At 54.7% G+C, this 20,021-nt stretch overlaps 1 protein-coding gene and 1 long non-coding RNA gene across 7 annotated transcripts in view; one reads left to right on the top strand and one right to left on the bottom strand.

Moving 5' to 3' along the window:
• The window catches only part of ARHGEF10 (Rho guanine nucleotide exchange factor 10), a 61,641-nt gene that overhangs the window by 14,641 nt on the left and 26,979 nt on the right, over window positions 1-20,021 (bottom strand). For 3 of the 4 annotated variants that reach the window (XM_027530220.1, XM_027530218.1, XM_027530221.1), the window contains 16 exons: window positions 17,879-17,993; window positions 16,860-16,966; window positions 13,951-14,028; window positions 13,558-13,737; window positions 12,775-12,891; window positions 11,847-11,939; window positions 10,979-11,149; window positions 9,135-9,280; window positions 8,758-8,951; window positions 3,843-3,958; window positions 3,352-3,479; window positions 3,093-3,193; window positions 2,800-2,921; window positions 2,064-2,150; window positions 1,216-1,418; window positions 503-660 (listed from right to left, as the gene is read on the bottom strand). In XM_027530220.1, the coding sequence (XP_027386021.1) occupies window positions 503-660; window positions 1,216-1,418; window positions 2,064-2,150; window positions 2,800-2,921; window positions 3,093-3,193; window positions 3,352-3,479; window positions 3,843-3,958; window positions 8,758-8,951; window positions 9,135-9,280; window positions 10,979-11,149; window positions 11,847-11,939; window positions 12,775-12,891; window positions 13,558-13,737; window positions 13,951-14,028; window positions 16,860-16,966; window positions 17,879-17,993 (2,116 nt within the window). The remainder of the gene's footprint in view (window positions 1-502; window positions 661-1,215; window positions 1,419-2,063; window positions 2,151-2,799; window positions 2,922-3,092; window positions 3,194-3,351; window positions 3,480-3,842; window positions 3,959-8,757; window positions 8,952-9,134; window positions 9,281-10,978; window positions 11,150-11,846; window positions 11,940-12,774; window positions 12,892-13,557; window positions 13,738-13,950; window positions 14,029-16,859; window positions 16,967-17,878; window positions 17,994-20,021) is intronic. The other variant, XM_027530219.1, reaches the window with a different exon arrangement.
• Window positions 9,287-13,865, top strand: LOC113885071. 3 transcript variants are annotated; one of them, XR_003509126.1, is made up of 3 exons: window positions 9,287-10,987; window positions 13,065-13,377; window positions 13,476-13,865. It is a non-coding gene; the product is annotated as an uncharacterized LOC113885071 (long non-coding RNA). The 3 variants fall into 3 exon arrangements; XR_003509127.1 differs by adding an exon at window positions 11,424-11,545 and having other exon boundaries at window positions 13,065-13,865; XR_003509125.1 differs by having other exon boundaries at window positions 13,065-13,865.

The raw sequence follows: 20,021 nt of genomic DNA, 5'->3' as shown, positions 1-20,021 counted from the left end.
AAATACATGTGTATTTAAACACAAAATCACACCAAGCAGGAGCGAAACAATGGGTCCTCTGCAGAGTGAAACCTCAATGAGGGGCCCCGGATCCTGCTGCACCGCTCATCCTCTGCAGGAGTTCAGCGCGGGCCTTAACCCACCCCTACCCGGGGCCGCGGGCTTCTGCTCTGGGACGCAGTGAAGTGTGTGCAACAGCTGGCGCTGTGCCGGGCGGCCTAACCCTGACCCTAACCCAACAGCGGGCGCTGTGCCGGGCGGCCTAACCCTGACCCTAACCCAACAGCGAGCGCTGTGCCGGGCGGCCGGCTTCTGTCTACGTCCTCCCTTCAGGACCGACTGAGTCACGGGAGCCTCGGGATGCGGGGTGGCAGGTACTGATGGGACTGCCGTTTGGCCCGGAGTGAACCACCCCCACCCCAGATGCAGCAGTGACACCTCTGCACAGGCGCGCCCCGGGACACTCACCATCCTCTGCGCAGGCGCGCCCCGGGACACTCACCATCCGCTCTGGCGTAGACGGCCACGGCGCCGTTGACCAGGCCGGCGTATAGGCTCTGGGCTGTGCAGGCCAGGCTCATGACCGTGGACTTCTCCGGGGTGAAGAAGTGCTGCAGCCGCACCTTCTTGCAGCCCTGGCTGCTCTTGTAGATGGAGATGCTGAGAGATGCATCACCCGGTGGGCGCTTGCTCACATGGAAGGGCGCGACCACCAAGCAGGAGAACCCTGTCCACCCCAGCCTGCCCTTCCCCACCTCCCGCTCCTTCTGCAAACACCTGGTTGCAGTGAAAAGGCTGCTGACCCTCTGATCTCTCTCTTCTCTTTTAAAAGACAAGTTCTGGGTTCTTTTTTAAGCCTAGTTCTTCCTACAGATCTAGAGACTTCACACTAGGAAAGTCAACGCAACTTCCCTTTAAACTCTGAACGATGCTCAGTGTGAGGTTAACACAGAGCACAACTGTTTCATCCTGAAGTCTAAGAGTGATGTGCACTTAGAAGCATGAATCAGCAGCAAGCGCGTCCGTGGCAAAGGGCAGCAGGAACTAGAACTCTCCCTGTCAGGTGCTGCCGCTCCCTGGGGTTCCCCGGGAACGTCCCACACACGGGCTCCTTCAGAGTCCGAGTCCCAGCCTGCTCCACCCTCACTGCACAGACCCCAGCAGGGCCGCCAGGGAGGGGCAGTGGCAAGGCCCAGGGCGGGGGGAGGCGCTCACCTGCCCTCCTCCGTCCCCAGGCAGACGGCGGGCACGCCCAGCACCCGGCCGCCGCCCTCGGGCTCACGGGGCCTGTCCTCGGCGGGCACGTACACCATGCACAGCACGCGGGACTCCACGTTGAAGCACTCGATGACCTTGGGGCTGGAGTTGTGGAAGGAGACGATGGCGATCTGGCCCATCTGACTGGTACAGCTGCCAATCTGGGGGTCGGGGGCAGAAGTGAGCAGGGGGGGGCTCCCACGGTACCTGCACAGCGGACCCCCCAAGGCCACAACGAGACCCAGCTCTGGAGTGGAACCAGCTCCCAACAGTGTTGAATGACCTTCCACGTATGCTCCCTCTGCCACCCTCTGTGTTGTTAGTTAACCTTTTCCTTTACTTAAGCAACGAGAGAAGTTTTGCTCTTGTAAAAGTCACATTTACATCCTTTAAACCTGAACACCTAGCACCACAGTAGAGGCCCATCGATATGTAATTCAAAGTCTGGAAATACAGACTAGAATCAATCTTAAACCAGGCCTTACCTAAGAAAACAAGGATATAAAAAGAGGAGAAAAGGGGTGAGAACTGCCCCAGTTGAAAGGAAAAAAAAAACATTTAAATACTTCTATTATTTAAGTTAGTTGTCTTTGGACTGAAATTAATCTGGAAAAGTTTTACTGGAAAAAGAAAAAAGAGAAACATTTCACTCTAGGATTGTCCTTTTCTCATCCGGGACTTCCATGTTTATCGCGCACTGACCAGTAACAGCAATCTACGGGACGGCCCTGCCATTTTTTCATCTCATTAATTGTGGATATGGATTCTTCACAAACCTGAATTAAAAACAAACAAAGGCGTCTTACCCACAGGAAACCGTGAGCCACGGAAAATGAGTCTGACTGATTCTCGTTATTCAGGTACGGCTCAGGATTATAAACAGCACATTCAATCTAAAGGGGAATACAATCAAAGACTCAAATTTAAAATGGGACACAGAGGAGGCTGGAAGGCAAGTCTTTTAACAGATAACAGTGTCTGACATAAGCCACGGAAATGACAAAGACTAAGAGAGGAAAAGATGGATGTATGAGTTGTAGAGATTTCGTTTTTAGAAGCAAACACCTCAGTGTGCCCGGGGGCTGCATCCCCACGGGGGAGGCCACATCGACAGGCCCACGCCTCTCCTAGGGAGCGGGCTCTGCCACTGCAGGAGTCCCCGTAAACCGAGGAAGCTCCAGGTCTGAGTGTCGGCCAGAGACCACATGGGAAATAGTAACATGTCTCTTAAAGAAAGATACAACCACGTGTCTCAGAGCTCACAGCAGTCACTGGTCATAGTGCCTGAGTGCCCAGCACAGGCACACCAGTACAAGGCCACCTGGAGATGGGTTTGCTTCAGTAAAGAGTGGGCCCCACACCCCAGGCCGGCAGAGGGCCCCAACTATGACCCACGTGGGAGCCCAGCTGCCGTGCGAGGGGCCTGGGAGGAGGGCAGGGCAGCGGCCGAGACGAGCAGGCTCTGGCCTGAAGCACCCCAATTCTGCAGGATCTCTACACACGCCAGACCAGAGGCCACACCCAAGGCTGCCCAGGCCCCACCTTGAACTCCTGCTGCTTGGCCACTGTCACGGGCATGTGTCCCAGGAGGAGTGGGTGTCTCTCCTTCCTGATCTGGTTCCCGTCGTCCTCCACGCAAAACCAGCCCAGGTGGTTCTCCTCCTCTGCAGCCGCCGGAGAGAACGGACAGAGGTGAGGACGTTCTTGCGGGTGACCGGACAAACCCCTTCTCAAGCTTCCTTCCCAGCTGCGGGCTTACCCTCCCGGGCGTGCACCCATCATAAGAGGAACGCATGCCACCCCTCGTTTCATCAGCTGACCTCAACCCGTCTTACCCAGGGCGAGCTTGGCCATCTGCAGGCTGTTGATCCAGGACTCCTTGATGGCGGGAGTGAAGGTGTTGAACACGGCAGTGAAGAAAGTCGGCCGGCCGGACCTGCAGGGAGAAGGGAAGGCCGTTCACTCCGCAAGTGGGCTCCAACACGTGAAATCCAGTCCCGGGGCCTGCCTGTAGGATACGGTCCCTGAACCGCGAAGACGAGCAGGTTGGGACAGAGGCCCGAGCTTGCAGGCTGCCCGCTGAGGCCCACTAACTTGTCCTGCTTCCCCGGGAGCTGCAACTGCACGCGACAGCAGTCGGCCGCACGGATCTCTTCTTCCTTCTTCAGAATCAGCCTCTGTAAGCCAGACATCCAGTCCTGGGCCACCAACGGGTTCAGGTTCTAGGAGGAGACGCACAAGCGCACAAAAGTGTTAGTAAGACAGCACCAAACCGAGGGAGAGGAAAAAAGCGATGCCGTGAAGTGAAAGACCCAGGGAGACCAGTGACACTTCTCACGTCAGGAAAAAGGCCCCTTGGGAGGAGGGTCACATGGTGCCAGGACGTTTCTAAGAGAACTGAGGCTCGAGTCAGCCTCAAGGCGAAGATGGTTACACTGGAAGGCTTCAGCTCCTCAGAAACAGGAGACACCGACAGTCAGATCAAAGCTTGGAGTAACTCCAGTCCTCCCTTGTGGGTGGTGGCAGCCATGCTGACGATGGTTTAGAGACTAAAACAGAATTTGAACCCAAGGTTCGGCTGTCACCTGATAGTTTCCTTTGAGGTTTCCAACCAGCTGAGTGATGTGACCGATGACGCTGAGGTCATGCAGCAAGTTTTGCAGGTCTTGATACAGCTGCCCCGGCCCCACGTAGACTCGGTCTGCAACACAGGCGACAAAAGGCGCACGCTGAGGACTGCCCTGGTGCTCCAGCGGCTCTGGAGGCAGGGGGCCCTGGTCCCACCCCTGGTCAGGGAACTAGATCCCACAGGCTGCAACGGAAGATCCCAAGTGCGGCAGCTAAGACTCGGCGCAGCCAAATGATACTAAAAAATTAAAGTGCACAAATCTCAGCATGTTCCTGCCAAGGCTCGAGGAAGGAGACTCGAGAACAGAGTCAGGCTCACCCAGAATTTTTTAAAGGTGAATGTTTCTATGTAAGGAGATGCTTTCTGTTTCTGACCTTTCATTTTGAAGTAATCTGAGACTTTCCAGAAAAGCTCTAACAGCATAAAGTTCCCTGTACCTGGTGCTGGATGGTGACGGGTCAGAACCACAAGAGCATCCTCACAAAGCAGGAAATCACGTGGATGCAGCAACACTGACCAGCGTGGCCCCACCCAGACCTCAGGGCTCCTGGGAAACCAACAGCTTCTCACCAGGCCTGTCTCCATGGAAACTGCAACAGGCTTGAAATCTCAGGGTTGGAAAGCCAAGTGGAGTCCCTGTGGCCAAGGACGCAGTGACTGTGCCCAGAAACCCCCAGGAGCGTGGGCCGGGGCCCAGCGGACATGGCTGACGGCAGCTCTGTGCCCGAGGGTCCTACATCACCCCAGGCTCCCAGCACACACCGGGTGCCAGGGGCCTCCAGGACCAGGGCTCTCCAGGTGGGGGGAACCGGGCAACAAGGAAGTCGCAGACAGACGCCAGCAGGGATGGTGGGGGCGCCCCCGGCTCCTGACGTGCACATCACCCCAATCCACCGCAGGTCTCCATGGTCTGTGCCTGCTCCCGGACGGGGGCACCGCACGTGGCTGCCGGTGCCCCACAAGAGCCCCTCTGCCCACAGCCACGGCCGCACCCGAGCCCAAGCGCATCTCCCCTTGGGACAGAGGCCCAGCCATGCCTCTGGTTTTCACTGCCAATCGTGAGCATTAAGTAACTACATAGAAATCAATGGGAGTGATTTTCCCAAAATGACATGCATCAGAATTTGCACAACTGCTCCCGCCTGCTGAAAAGTTTCAGGAACCTGTCCTCAGGATGGGCCAGCGGCCGGGTGGCAATGCCTTCCCCCTCTTGTGTACACGTCTCTGAGGGCCTGACAGCTCACCCCCTGCCCCAAAGGCCCCCCAAGCGCCCATGTTGTGGACCAGCCCCTCAACACCTGCCACGGTGCCCACCTGGCACAATTTCTTGCAAATTGAGGGTGGTCTAGGGGCCACTTGTGGAAACTGAACTGAGGTTACGAGAATCCTAGATGAAAAATCCAATGTCACCTTATTTTTGCCATAAGGGAAATTTATTTCCTTATAAACCCGCCTCCTGCGATAGCATGGAGCAGAGTAAAACTAAGACATGGTGGGCACAGAATTTTGCAAAATAAGTTCCTGAACTTAAACCAACCGAGAGCTTCTGGCTTGCAAGGCTCCACACCTAGCAGAAAGCTTGAGGCCTCACGTGGCACCCCCCGAGGACAGGCAGGGCGCGGGGCGGAGGCGCCTTCCATCCCGGCTCTGCAGGGCCCTCCTCCCACAGCTGTGGTTGCCAGGCAGGGAGGCCTACGCTGTCCCCACCACTCGACAGCAGCCCAGCCTGCAGCGCTCAACTTCAGAAAAGAGTCATTCAAACAGCACAACAGTCACGTGAACATCGGGGAGCAGGGTTTCTAACTCAGCTTCTCAAAATAACTTGGGATGAGAAGCGCGGGAGCATCAGGAGAGACATCAGCGAGGGCGCTGCAGCTGTTCTGTGAAAACTCCGGCACGACCGAGGCAGGCCGGCCAGCGAGCGGCTCGCGGACGGGAGGCTCCCAGCTGCCCAGACCCGCCGGAGGGACCCCAGCACTCAGCCTGGCGCTGGGGTCGAGGGGCAGACCCCGTCCACAGGGGCAGCTCACTGTCCGCCCCACAGGACCCGCCCTCTCTCCAGGTTCACCTGGCAAATCCCTCATCAGTGCTGCCGTGGGACAAACACCTGGACCATCTTCAGCGTCTCGTAAGCGCCGGACAGCATCATGCTCTGTCCCGGAGCTGGGAAAAGCCCCGGAGGGCCCTGACCTGAGTTCCGTCTGCCCACACTTACAGAATCAGCAGACTTTAGTTGTAACCGAGAAGGCCTTTTAAAGACCATTTACTCCCCCACTCACCTTTCATAGCTCAGAGCTAAAAATTAGACCCACTCCACAGTTGGGGAAACCACAGAGGTTCCCACACTAATCCCAGGTGAATATCCGGGCCCACAGTGCTGACTGCATCTGTGTGCGGAGGACCCCAAGTCAACATGGACCCCGACTCCAGGCTCGGCACCCGGCACACCCTGACCCCCTCACCGTCTGTTCACCGTGCACTTAAAATGGGTGAACTGTGCTGTGTGAGAGTACCATAATCTTAAAAATTAATAAATGCTTAAAAAAGTAGCACATCTAACACAGAACCAAGACTATTAAATGGGTGGCAGCTCTGTCTCCCATCCCTGGGACACCTGGGTCGAGACCATGCCTGCCCCCCAACCTGGAGTCTCCCCACCCAGAAACCGCAGACAGAGGCCTGCTGTCACCACCGGCGCGTGACACGGGCCTGCTGAGGACACGCGGGTTAACCTTTCTCCTGCAGTCAGGGGCCCTCCACCACCCCCCACGTGTCACACAAGCCTGCTGAGGACACGCGGGTTAACCTTTCTCCTGCAGTCAGGGGCCCGCCGCCACCACCCACGCGTGACTCGGACCCGCTGAGGACACATGGGTTAACCTTTCTCCTGCAGTCAGGGGCCCTCCACCACCCCCCACGTGTCACACAAGCCTGCTGAGGACACGCGGGTTAACCTTTCTCCTGCAGTCAGGGGCCCGCCGCCACCACCCACACGTGACTCGGACCCGCTGAGGACACATGGGTTAACCTTTCTCCTGCAGTCAGAGGCCCGCCGTCACCACCCACGCGTCACACAGGCCCGCTGAGGACACGCGGGTTAACCTTTCTCCCCGAGAGGCCGGCATTCCCTCAGCATCAGCAGTCAGGGTCACCCTGCTCGCCTCTGTTCCAAGAGGAAGTATTTTACTACCTTATCAGCAACGAAAAGGTGTTTTCCTTTTCCGACCTTAGGCTTTGTTCTCCAGCGTCCAACCATGTGTGTAATTGAAACCGTAAGAGGAAGAGGCCCATTGGATGGGGATGGATCTAGGGGCCCATCTCCATGGCAACTTCTCGGTCCCAGGGTCTATCTGGGGGCCACTCAGTGGTCTCGGTCCTATTAAAGACTTGGCAGGACTGCCGTTGTAAGGCCAGAGCTGAGCAGCTGGACAACCCTAAATTCAGAATGAAAGCAAAGGTGTTGTCTGCAAAGTGACGCACCGTCTCCTGATGGACAGTGAGAACTGCGTGCCTGATTTGCTGGGGCAGGTGGGAAGTTCCTGGTATCATCGAGGGCTCAAGTGCAGCAGTGAACCTAGCCTGGGTTTTTGCTTGTAATACTTAAAAAATCAAGTCATCCTGCGTTTTGCTTTTTAACCTGCTGACTTGACTCCTATTCTAAGCTGGCTCAATGTGAACCATAAATTAGAAGATGAACAAGAGAACGCAGTGTTCCCAGGAAAACACCATCTATTTCATGGATCGAAGGCATCCCTGGAGATCTAACACAATGAGGTGATCGTGATCACAAACACATCTTGGGCTTGCTTCCATGGTAATAGGCACGGAAACGTTATTTTTGTTCACAAAAACAAGACGTAATAGGATCTGCTATCCTTCCAAGTCATTTAACTAAAGTTTTAAGAACTTTCACATCTTCATGTTGCTCTTTATTAAGTGAAAATGTTAGTAATCGAGTCAATTTGGAGACTATTTCTCCCTCGCTCCCCCCTACTCCTCAGCTGGTCCCTCTTAGGAAAACCTGTGATAAAGTCTGGTATTCTGGCTATTACTTGAGACGGTACGCACACTGTTTAAACAGCACCATGAGTTTTCATCAGCAATTCAGGAGTCTAGGAGCACATGCTCACGGAGCTCGCTCCTCAAGGAGGTCACCAGACGCGTGACTCTTAGCATCAGGCGAAGAAGAGCAAGCAGTGAGCAGGCCCCACGTCAGTGGGGACCCAGCAGGCACTGTTTCCTGTCCCCCTAGGCCCAAGTGAACGTGTGTGCTCACTCGGAAAAGCTACACCTTTCAAAACAATTGATGGGACGTCCCCCTTCACTGTACTTTAAGTACTCCACAATTCAGGGGCTGAGGCCAGTGAGTACAATTTAGCCGGGTTTTAACTTAGACTAAAAAAAAAAAAAAAAGCAGAAGATGAAAGTAATGACTACCACTATGACACCAAGTTCAAATTCTAGGGTCCGCAGACCCTTTCCTAACAGTCACCGTGTGCAGGACTGCTGAGCACCACCCAGTGCCGGGCCCTTCCCCGAGTCCTCTGTGAGGGGCACAGGCAGGCATGACCCCCATGGAGACGGAAAGACACGGGGCAGAGACCTGAGCCCACAGCCCAGCCCACGCCCGCTGGGACTCTCTGCAGCCACACGACATGCCCTCTGCAGAGAGCAGGGCCCTATCCTGGCTTCTGGTGGGGGGCACAGTTCAGGATGTGATGACATCCCAAGGGCAGGCCCCCACTCTCAACCCCGAAAGGGGACCACTCAGAGAAGAGCCGCCAACTGGCGTGTGTCCACGCTCCCCCCACGTCCCCCGTAAGAACCGCGCCACCCACACCTCCCGCCTCAGCCCTGGAAGCGTCACTCACGGGGCTTGGTGCTGGCTGCCAGCAGGCTCTCGGGCGCTGGGCCCGTGGGACAGCGGCCGCCCTCTGCCGCACCGTCGCCGCCACCGTACTCGACCACCTCCGCCTGCCCAAGCGGGACACTCCACTTTAGTAGGTACCTCTGGCCCGACGTCACCGCGCCGCCGTCGTGCGAGGCGCTGCGAGAACTGGGAGCCCTGTTTTCAGCAAAAACCACGGGGACATGTCTCCAGGCTTCTCTTCCCGGGAGACGCCACGGAGAGCCCCCCGACATGCTCACCAGGTGAGCTCTGTACACAGTGTCTGTGGGAAGGGGACACGCCACCCACTCCACCTGTGCCCACAGAGCTCGCACGGGCTGACCCTGGCCGTCCACTCACCGGGTGCTGACCGTGGCGCACATGAGCACGTCGTTCAGCATGAAGAGCCGGCGCTCCTTGGTTTTCATGATCTCCCCCCGGTCGTTGTAGACGGTCTCTATCACGTCGTCAGAGCGGATGAGGTAGCGACTGCCGCTGCTTAGGAGCTAGGTATTCACAGTCCATCAAGGAAAAGAGAAAAGATGAGAAAGAAGCCTCATGAGAGACATGAGCAGATAGTGTCCAAGTTTTATAGATCCTCTTTTCTTTACAGAGAAACCCTGTTTCCAACCACACTTTGTGCATGTATAGCACAGAGCTCAGAAAGTGGCTCTTTTAAAAAACATTTTTCTTTTCCCTTAAAACCATGCTATTCTGTTTTTTAACTGATTTATTTAACGTTTGGCTGTACCCTGCGGCATGTGGGATCTTCTCTCCCTGACCAGGGATTGAACCCACTCCACCCACATTAGAAGGCGGAATCTCAACCACTGGACCACCAGAGAAGTCTTGCAATTTTTTAAAATGAATCTAAACAGTGGCAGGAATCTAACTTCCTTCCTCGAGCAGTTTCTCCAGCTAAGATATGCTGACTCAGCCACAGAAGGCTCACTTATTTTCCCGTGTCATTCACTGCAACCCTTCTCTTCCAATGACTCCTCAGAATACACACTCGTCTTCAGGGACGGTCACCCCCACCTTTCCTTTACTCAAGACACCGTCTCGACCTGGAAAGTCTGTGGGAGTCTTTATTCTCTGCTTTTATTTCTCCCAAAGGATATCGTAGTGACGTAACATCCTGACTGCTCGTGGTTGGCCATGTTTTACTTGTCTGAGCCAAATAAGACACTCTTGGTTTCCAAAGGAAAGGTGCTTAATATTCACTGGTAAAATGACTTAACTCATGCCAGAGGCAGACTTATTTTAGCGCTTTAGCCTGGCAGGAAACCAGGAATCCCTGGGCCAGACACCCACCCCGGCTAGCCAACCTCACGGGGATGAAGCTGCATGTCACTGACCCATCCATCAGTGACACCGCCCTCAGAGCACGCCGGCTGCCCTGGGTTCCCACACATTCTGGTACCATGGGGAAGCAGGACTTTAAACAACACGAACCCTCCTGAGAACATCTGTGAATGCTACTTTCTGCTTATAAAAATTCCTATACAAACCCTTTGGAGACTCAGAGAAAACCTGAGCTTAAAATGTATGATCATAAAGTGCTTTCAGTTAAATTATTAGGTGTCAGTATCCGGTAGGAAAGGACCCCTGCTGACAGAAACAAAGGTGACTTTCAGCAACAGAGACTGTTATACATAATTCTTCAACACGGCTCGTATCCAGTAACTGCTTCCTGTGAACAAGAGCTTCAAATAAAAATGGCACAGCCTACGTGAAACCGGATTATCGTGGCAGGAACACGACCTTGTAAACACGAAGCTGTTCTGCGTCCCTTCTTCGTGACATATGTAGCTTGGTCCTGCATGGACGGGACAGGTAAGACCACGTGTGACTGCCTATGCGTCTGTGAACGTCCATGCTTCAAGCAGGACTAAGAGGGAACGCTGCATTTTGAAAGTAAAATTCAGCTAGAAGAGTGACTCTTAACCCTCCCTGGGCCCTGGGTCCATCTGAGGACCTGGTCAGCCTAGGAGCCGCTTTCCAGGAAAAGTGCTCGGACCACATGGGCCTTGTGTACACTTTCCAGGGTCTGTGACCTAGAGGCTCTCCTTGGACCTTGGTCAGCAGCTCTGGGCCCAGAGAGACTCGCCACCAAGGTCCCGGGGGATTAATAATAAGTGGCTCAGAGAGCCACAGCTCATTAGCACAAGCGGAAACAGCCTACAGAGAGGAAAAGCGTCCACCTTGTTCAGGTACCGCTCGTTGATGGCTTTTGCTATCTGTTTGATTTCACAGCGCTGGTCTGCGTCTCTCTTCCTCTCGTTCAGCTTCTCCGCTAGCGTCTCGAGCTCCGTCAGCGCCATCTGGAGGGGCAGCCGGTCGGGGTGTCCCCGGGGTGTGTTCTTCAGCATGTCCTTCAGGAAACACAAGGCAGGGGGAAGCTGACACGTGAGGCCGGGTTGGGGGCAGATGGTCACCAGGCACACCCGCCCCCTCATCGCGCGGCTCCAGCATGGGCTGGGGGGAGGAGGGTTCTGGCACTGCTGCTTCTGGGGAATAAAATAAGCCCTGGGAAAGGACAACCAACTCAGTGAATCATGCTTTGGCTGAACATTCGAAGCTCCTTTTGCAAACACAAAATTGACTCATTAATCGGGGGTGGGAAGGGAAACAAGATTGCGTTTCCAGGGAAGGACCCCATGGCCGGCTCGCCGGGACCTCAGAAACTTCTGCCCTGGTAACGGTCAGGCTGCAGGTCTCAGCGAGAGCGTGGCAAGGGGACCCACAGACGCTCGGGATCTCCTTCCCAGGTGTGTGTCCTAGTACTGGGCTTTGAGTGCCGTCTGCCTCGGGGGCACAGGGAGGGCCCTGTGGGGGCACAGTGCGGTCACCTCCTGCACCTAGGTGCCCAGCTCCAGACTCTGAGTCAGGTTCGGAGAGGGCCATGTACGAGCCGGGCGCTGTCACCTTGGCGACCTCGCAGACTGCCCTCCCTACCCCGTCCCACCGCCCCGCCCCAGGCCCGCCCTGACATAAGCCACCCGGGAGGATGGACCGGGGCTGGGAGCCTGCCATGCACACGAGGACCCAGAGGGGCAGCGGGAGCCTCACCTGGAGCAGCAGGATGAACTGCGGGAACCTCTGGATGGGCTTCGTCATCAGGCTGTGCAGTGTGACGCGGTCAGGGCTGGACTCCTGACACTGCTGCGGGGACAAGGCCCGTCACCCCGGCTCAGACCACGCCGCCCCCCTACCCACCCGCCTGCAGGACGCAGCCCCAGGGAGGAGCGCACACCACCCGCAGCGCCCACCAGGGACCTCCATGGCTTCCCACAGCCACTCCCAGCAGGGTGGGGTGCACCCCGGGGTCAGAGGAGGGGCAGACCCCGGAGCCCCTCCAGCACTGTGGGGCTCATCTTCAGAGGATCTGCTCCCTGCCTGCCCTGGAGACCAAGGGGCCCTCCAACCAGATCCCAGAGCCTGACCCTGAGGTCACCAGCAGCAGGCAGCCGGCCCCTGGGTCTGGGGTCTGGTGTCCACTCTCTGCCTAGACCCATCTGGCTACATCCTTCTAAGGATGTCCAAACAAAGTTGGTTTTCAAGAAGCTACTTTACCACTAAAAATTCATCTTTATTTCTGGTACTGATCCAATACCGAGGGCCCCATTGGTGCTAAAATCATTACAATAAATAACATTATACGTTTAGAGGGGAAATTTGGTAAAATCTCACTACAAAGTACTAGGCATTGAACCTGTTATCAGTTCAGTTCAGTCCAGTCACTCAGTGGTTTCCGACTTTTTGCGACCCCATGAACCGCAGCACACCAGGCCTCCCTGTCCATCACCAACTCCCGGAGTCCACCCAAACCCATGTCCATCGAGTCGGTGATGCCATCCAACCATCTCATCCTCTGTCGTCCCCTTCTCCTCCTGCCCTCAATCTTTCCCAGCATCAGGGTCTTTTCCAGTGAGTCAGCTCTTTGCATCAGGTGGCCAAAAGGATGTTAAAAAACACAAAAAAATTTTCAAGTGTTTACCTTTAAAAATTCAAGGAAAGCAGGTTTTGTAGCACACGTTTTCTTAAGGATTGCCACAGCTGTGCTGAAATTATTCACATATTCACTATAAGCATCCAGCACCATGGATTTAGAAAACTGTAATACAAGAGAAAATCGAGAAATGAAAATAATGGAGGGTTCACTGCCTCCCTGCCAAGCTTAGGATGAAAGACCGAAACCTGCACGAACAACAACCTCTCTGTCACTGTGCTCTTTTCAGGGACTAAACTTCATTATGACTAAGTGTGATTTTTTTTTTCTTTAAGCAGACTTGTCAGGAGCCTGTGGTTCTTACTCTGCTGACCCCAGGGCACTTCAGTGCTTCCTAGCTCAAAGCCATGGCAGTTTGGCTGTCAGTTAAGAAAGTTCCTGACTACAGTCATATAATGATGACAAGTACAGACATCCTCCTTTAAACTGCTGCTGACCGGCACTCTGTGGACAGAAGGTTGGGTGCCTCAGTGTGCGGATGTCCTGGGTTCCTGACCTGACCGTCCCATGGAGATGCCACTGTGTGGTCTGAGACAGATCGGGGCACCTGAGCCTCTGGATGTCTCCACATCCTTCCCCAGGTGCACACAGGTAGGTGCACAGAGCCTCCTGACCGCAGACGGGCTTCAACGGGAGGTCTGCGGTGTCCGTCCGGGGTCAGCCAGGGTCAGCCGGGCTCGCACCAACAGGAGACCCACCCGAGGAAGAAGGGAGGGGGCCCTGGAGCCCAAGGGAGCCCTGCAGACCCTCCGAGTGCACCAGCCCCGTTACCGAGGCCACGAAGACGTCTCCGATCATCTCCACTGAGTCCCACTCAGCCACGCGGCCAGCCAGCGCGATCTGGAGCAGGCAGTGGCACTGCAGCACCTCCTTGACCCGGAAGAAGACGGTCCTCAGCTTCCTCTCGCTCAGCACCTTGGGCTCCATCTCCCACAGCGGCTTCTCATATTGCTGAGGCAGAGACCAACAAGCACGGCCCAGGCTTTTCTCAGGTTCAACAAGGAACACAGAGAAGCTCGCCCTTATAATTACATGTGTGTCCAAATAAACCGCATGACTCTTGAATGTCAATGCATAGACACAACTCTCAGAGTCTTTTAAGAACTTTGCAAATTTGAGTATTTTATAATTCATAAAAGACAAAACAGCGTGATATTTGGGTACCTCCAATATCCTCTTAAGAGCATCCACATAGTTTTTCTCGCTGTCAACGATCGAGCCCAGAATGTACCTTCTTACGACCTGTTGGGAGTTTGAAAACACAATGGTTAAAAACTGCCTCGGAAAACACAGCAAACAGATTTAACTTCTGTTGAGGCTTATTGATGAAGTTTCTCTGTGTTCAAAACAGTACGTAAGTGAAACCTCCCAAGGCCTTAAAATATATTATGTTAACAATCTACCATGATGGCATAAGACATACTTTCCCATCACTACAATTCTGTTGTTTTTTAAAAACAACAGATTATAAACCACAACTGGAGCAACACAGCAAAATCATGGCTTTAATAACAATTTCATTCACTCATACAACAAGAATAAACTGACTGTGTGTGTTCTGCATGCCCAGCATGGAGCTACACGGGGTTAATGTATACTTCGTGTACATATTAAGTTCAGAAAAAAAAAAAAACTTTCCAGTCTTCCCCCCAAAAATGGTATTAGCAACACTTATCTAAAATCATTATTCCAAAGTTTTTTTTAAAAGCCCTTGGAAGGTGGAAGTATAGATCTGTTTTGTTCTGAGGCCATTCAAAGCCTCCAAGGCTAGAAGCACAAGGAGTGAATCACCAAGGTCGTTTCAGGAGCAGCCCCCACTCCCTCAGATCTGAGGCCTGCACTTGAAGTAGTGACATCACTTTGGGGTTTGTTCCCACGACCCGAGGGCACGCAAGCACAAGCTTCTGGCCCCAAGGTGCCTGCTGGAGACCAGGACGACACTTGGCACTTCTGTCCAGCTGACACCCAGTTTGGAAAGTTGGTTTTGCCAGTAAACGGGAAATAGAGGGTAAAAAGCACAGCAAGGTTGCTCTTCCCCGCCCCCAGCGGCGCAGTGGGAGGCTCGTCCCAGGAACCGCGGCGCCACCTGGTGGCAGGAGCCGCCCCTGGCTGCGTCAGCGTGACTGCTTTCCTCACAGGAGGGGCTGCTCCTTCACGAGATGGAGGCAAAAATCAACCCTGAGGGACACCTGAGGAACAAAGTGACATGTTTAAAGGGCGGATGCTTCAAAGTACATACAGATGTGTCTATGAGCCCACAGACCCCTCGCTCTGGATCCTCCCCCCAAACTATAGAGGGTCAGATTCAGAGTTCCAGACAATGTCTCAAGTCTGGAGTCAGAATATCTGGGAATTTGGGGGGATCTAACACAGCAGATGGTGACTGCAGCCATGAAATTAAAAGGCACTTACTTCTTGGAAGGAAAGTTATAACCAACCTAGACAGCATATTCAAAAGCAGAGACGTTATTTTGTCAACAAAGGTCCGTCTAGTCAAGGCTATGGTTTTTCCAGTGGTCATGTATGGATGTGCGAGTTGGACTATAAAGAAAGCTGAGTGCCGAAGAATTGATGCTTTTGAACTGTGGTGCTGGAGAAGACTCTTGAGAGTCCCTTGGACTGCAAGGAGATCCAACCAGGCCATCCTAAAGGAGATCAGTCCTGGGTGTTCATTGGAAGGACTGATGTTGAAGCTGAAACTCCAATACTTTGGCCACCTGATGTGAAGAGCTGACTCATTTGAAAAGACCCTGATGCTGGGAAAGATTGAGGGCAGGAGGGGAAGGGGACGACAGAGGATGAGATGGTTGGATGGCATCACCGACTCAATGGACATGGGTTTGGGTGGTCCGGGAGTTGGTGGACAGGGAAGCCTGGCGTGCTGTGGTTCATAGGGTCACAGAGTCAGACATGACTGAGTGACTGAACTGAACTGAACCCAGGTGTTAAATACTCTGCTTAAGTGCTGAGATGACTCTGATGTATCAGGTCAAAGGGCCTGGAATTGGTATCAAAACAACTGGAAAATAAAGATAAAACCCCAAATCTGCCCCGATTGCAGGGCCCCCGCAGGTTAGGACACCCCTCAGTCAACCCTGGCATGTGGACAGCACGCCCGGGGCCTGTCCCCAGACTTCAGGCTTCCCAAGATCCATGCACGGCTGACGGGGCGTTGTCCCGGGGCTGCCTTCCTCACGCACGGCCTCCTAGCCCTCCCCTTTTCACGCAAGCCCTCCTCACGAATGCCTTCCCTACGCGCCTTCCTGCACACAGCCTCCTCACGCACGGCCTCCTCATGCACTCACGCACGGCCTCCTCACGCACTCACGCACGGCCTCCCCACGCACTCACACACGGCCTCCCGAGCGCAAGCCCGTTCGCCTCGGCCCCGCCCTCACCCTGACGGTCGCTGACGGTCTCCTCGCGGCAGCTCGCCATCTTTCCTGTCGGACTCTGAACTGACCGCAGAGGGTTTTCATGGTCTGCATGCCACACGCATGCGTGCGTGTCATGTGTACGATGCGTGCATCTATATCGACCATCACCTACCTGCCCACTTACGTCTGTCCAGCTTTGTCATCTACCTACGTTGTCGGTCATCTCTCTCAGCGTCCATGAACTGCAACATGCAGCCCACGTGGGAAGACTCAAATTACATCCCCCCAGGACCAGCAACCCTTCTCCCGAAGGCCCCTGGCTCTCGGGTATGCCCTCGCCCTCCATGCCTTCCTCCCCTTTCACCCAAACATAGTCAAATGGAAACCACTGAGTTTTTCCCCCTCTGCTACCGATATTCAGAGATTAAGAATTCGTTTACATTTGGCTAAGTTCATGAGTTACTGGAAATCTGTATTCTAACCACCATTGCATAGACGCTTCACACACTCACACCTGGTCTCTTGGCCGTCAACATGAACGAGCATAAGTGACTCTCACAAAGAAGCAGATCTTCCACGCGTGCTCACAATCACACAGCGGGGATACCTAACGTATTTAAGGACAGCGAGGCCAGAGGCCAGGCGGACGGAGAGGTCAGCGCAGCCCTGCCGTGCCAGCCCCGCCCCACGCCCTACCTGCTGCTGAGACAAGCCTTCCGGCATCGGGGTGAGGATGGCTTCGGGGTGCTTGCAGTCCACGTCGATGAACACGTTCTGCTCCTCTTCAAGACAGGATCTGTGGTCTTAAAGGAAGACAGAGCGTGCTAGTCTGATGTTGAAATGGGGCGTTTATAACACTGCAGGGCAGTAAAGCTGCCGTCAGAGGGGTGCCCTTGGCAGACACCTCAGCCCCAAGCGGCCTTCCCACCCAGCGATGAGTCAAGTGAAGCTTTAACAAACCCAGAAAATAGCCCCTCCTACAAGGGGAACACAGAGTTTGTTGATATTTGAAGTTTTTGGTACTTGAAATCTAACTTCAAAAAGGCAGAGGTGTCATTTGAACACCTAGAAGGCAGAGTAGAAACACATATTTCAGTTTCTGAATCTATAACATAACCAAAATCAGAAGCAAATAAAGGCAGTTCTGAGTTACTCAGAACCAACACTCCACAGACAAAAACGAAGGGAGACTCAGTAACCTCCTGACTTTCTGCCTTTCTCATTAGAACTCTGAAAAAGCACAACTCCCCCCAGATCAAAAATTTTAGACCAAAACTAATTTCTAAGAACTTAGATGCAGCTAAGTAAGCTAAAGAATCCACAGAATGGCTAGAAACCAGAAAAGCATGGGAATTTTCAGGTAATATTGAGATTATCTAATTCAGAAAACTGTGAGGAGCTTTAAAAAAAACAGCACACAGGATCCTGATCCGAGCCTCTCTGCTCCGCCGCAGTCCGGAAGGGGCAGGAAACACGCCCAGGGGTCCCAGCACAGTGAAGGAATCCCTGTGATCATGTTCTGTGATGAATGACCATGCTGAGAACCCAGGGGCTCCGGGAGTGAGAGTGAGGGACCCCCATCACCCGACTGCTGGGAGGAGCCGGTTGGGAGGTGGCGAAATCTACCACCTGGGAGAATGCCCCCACTTTCTGCTGCGGGGAGAGAGTTCCCCCACCCCTTGCCCACCCGGAGGGGACCCAGTAAGGAAACGCACCCGCAGAGATGAAGGATTTGGTCCTGATGAAGGAGCGTCCCCGCTTCACGGCGGCCTTTGTCTTCTCCAGCCCATCCTTGGTGCCCTCTCTCGCGGCCCGCACCAGTTTCTGCATCTGCAGGGAAGGGGGTCTGGGTGAGGGGAGCAGCTCGGTAAAAACTCCTTGTTGCTCTTAATCCATTTTAAAAGAATACTGTCAAGTAGTCTGGTCTTGAAACATCTGAAATTGGCTTTTTGATCTGGGAGAGCTTTCTTGGCTGTTGTGTGGGGGGGATGGGGAGGTAGTTTGGGGCTGTTTTGGTTTCACTGGTTAAAAAAAAAAAAAGGAAAAAGAGACTTTAAAAAAGAGCCCTTTCTTAGCATAGTTTTTAAAATGTGTCCTTCTGTGTTTAAAAGTTGACCTTCGTTTTTATTACAAACACTTGCCAAGAGCCTTGGAGAAGCCTGGGTGTGGAGAAACAGAGGGCACGGACGTCAGGGGGTTTGCCCGAGGTTAAAGGGCAGATCGCAGGATACAGGGGAGCCGCCAGCTGGAGACCACCCCCGGCCGGCCCAGTGGCTCACAGGCTCTTTATACTGACCACTCCCAGGACCCACTATGCCTGCGGGAATACCTGCCAGGATGTGGACAGAGAGACGGCCAGCCCACAGGAAGGACCGGCAGAGCCCACCTCCCACCACAGGGGAGCATGCTCACTCTGGTTCCCGGGGGCAGGTCCCGGCACAGTACTTAGACTGGCCACCAGTGTCCAAAGCGCCCAGCCATGTGCCTTGCGTTTTATCCACTTTTCTTGCCCTTTAGAAGCTAACCTTGATGGTACTGGCCATCCGGCACCAAGTGATTGATTGTTTAGAGAAAATCCAGATGGCCTCTTACGACACAAACCCCTTTAGTCCGTCTACGGTGCCTCCCTACCCGTCCTCCTGTGATCCTCCCCGGGGGGCGGCAGCTGTTCAACACCTGCCAGCTCACCCCCTGTGGCTGTGGCCAGGGCCTCCCAGTGCCAGGCCTCCAGGGCCACCGCCTGGTTGTGCATTTGTCCAAAGTGCCGCCGGCCAAGGGGCTCTTGGGGGCTGAGGCTCGGCTGACCCAGCAGTTCAGCCCAAGTGTGCATCCCAGATGCAAGAGCCATGCCCCTGCAGGTTACCCACTCGTGGGGCCGCCAGTCTGGCGCTGGACACGCGTAACTGCAGCCCAAAGTGACTCTACAGTTCCCCTCTGTCCCTGCGCCTTAGCCGGCCTCCCTGATGCGCACCTGGCCTCCCAGCCAACTCGACGGAAACCAAGCCCAGGTCACGCTGTCTGGCCAACCCCAACCCCAATGTCCTGTACCCCACCACCACCCACCTTCGCCAGGTCAAACACGGCCAAGCCACTTCTGCCTCCGCTCCTGCACCCCTTTAACCAAACTTGGCCGCGTCCGGAGACCACCGTGGACAGCATCCGGCCACCCCCTTCTCCACAGTGCCCACACCCTGCAGGTGCACCCGACTGCTCAGCTGCCAGGCGCCTCCCCTTAGCTCCTTCCCCACAGTCTCCCTGGATCCTCCCTCCTCCTGCCAGACGCGGCCTACAGCCCGGCTCCATCCACACTCCCTCCGAGTGAAGCCACACAGATGCCGGGGTCCGTGGGGAGGGAACAGCTGACTGGGGCCCCATGGCCACCAGCCACACGCCGGGCCCCGCTCCCCTGCATAGGACAAGTCGCCCCACTCTGCCGCTCACGGCACTTCCCACTGTCCTTTCCTGAGTGTGTCCATCTCTTTGCTGAGCCAGTCTCCCTCACACACTGCCCTGTGCTGCCCAGAAACCCCCAACGGCCTCCGACTATCCCCGGGGCTGCCACCTGTTTCCTGCCCAGGGACCAGCCTGATGCCGAGCCGAAGGAGATGCTATGATTCTGGGGGCTTTGCTCCTGAGTTGAAAGTTGTGGAGCACAGCGGTGGCATTTACAGGGATGTTTCTGAATGAACACCTGCCTCAGGCAAGTGCCCTTCAACACCTGAACAAACGACAGACATCAGAAGGATGGCAAATCCAGCTGAAGTGAAGTTACTTGACAGTGCTCTTTTAAAAACCATCTCAGACAGCAGACGCCACGACATTCAAGCCGGCAGTTCTCAGCTCTGCGGTCTCAGGAGC

The sequence above is a fragment of the Bos indicus x Bos taurus genome, chromosome 27 (assembly GCF_003369695.1).
Source record: "Bos indicus x Bos taurus breed Angus x Brahman F1 hybrid chromosome 27, Bos_hybrid_MaternalHap_v2.0, whole genome shotgun sequence".
NCBI lineage: Eukaryota > Metazoa > Chordata > Mammalia > Artiodactyla > Bovidae > Bos > Bos indicus x Bos taurus.
This window is presented reverse-complemented; position numbering and strand designations above follow the sequence as displayed.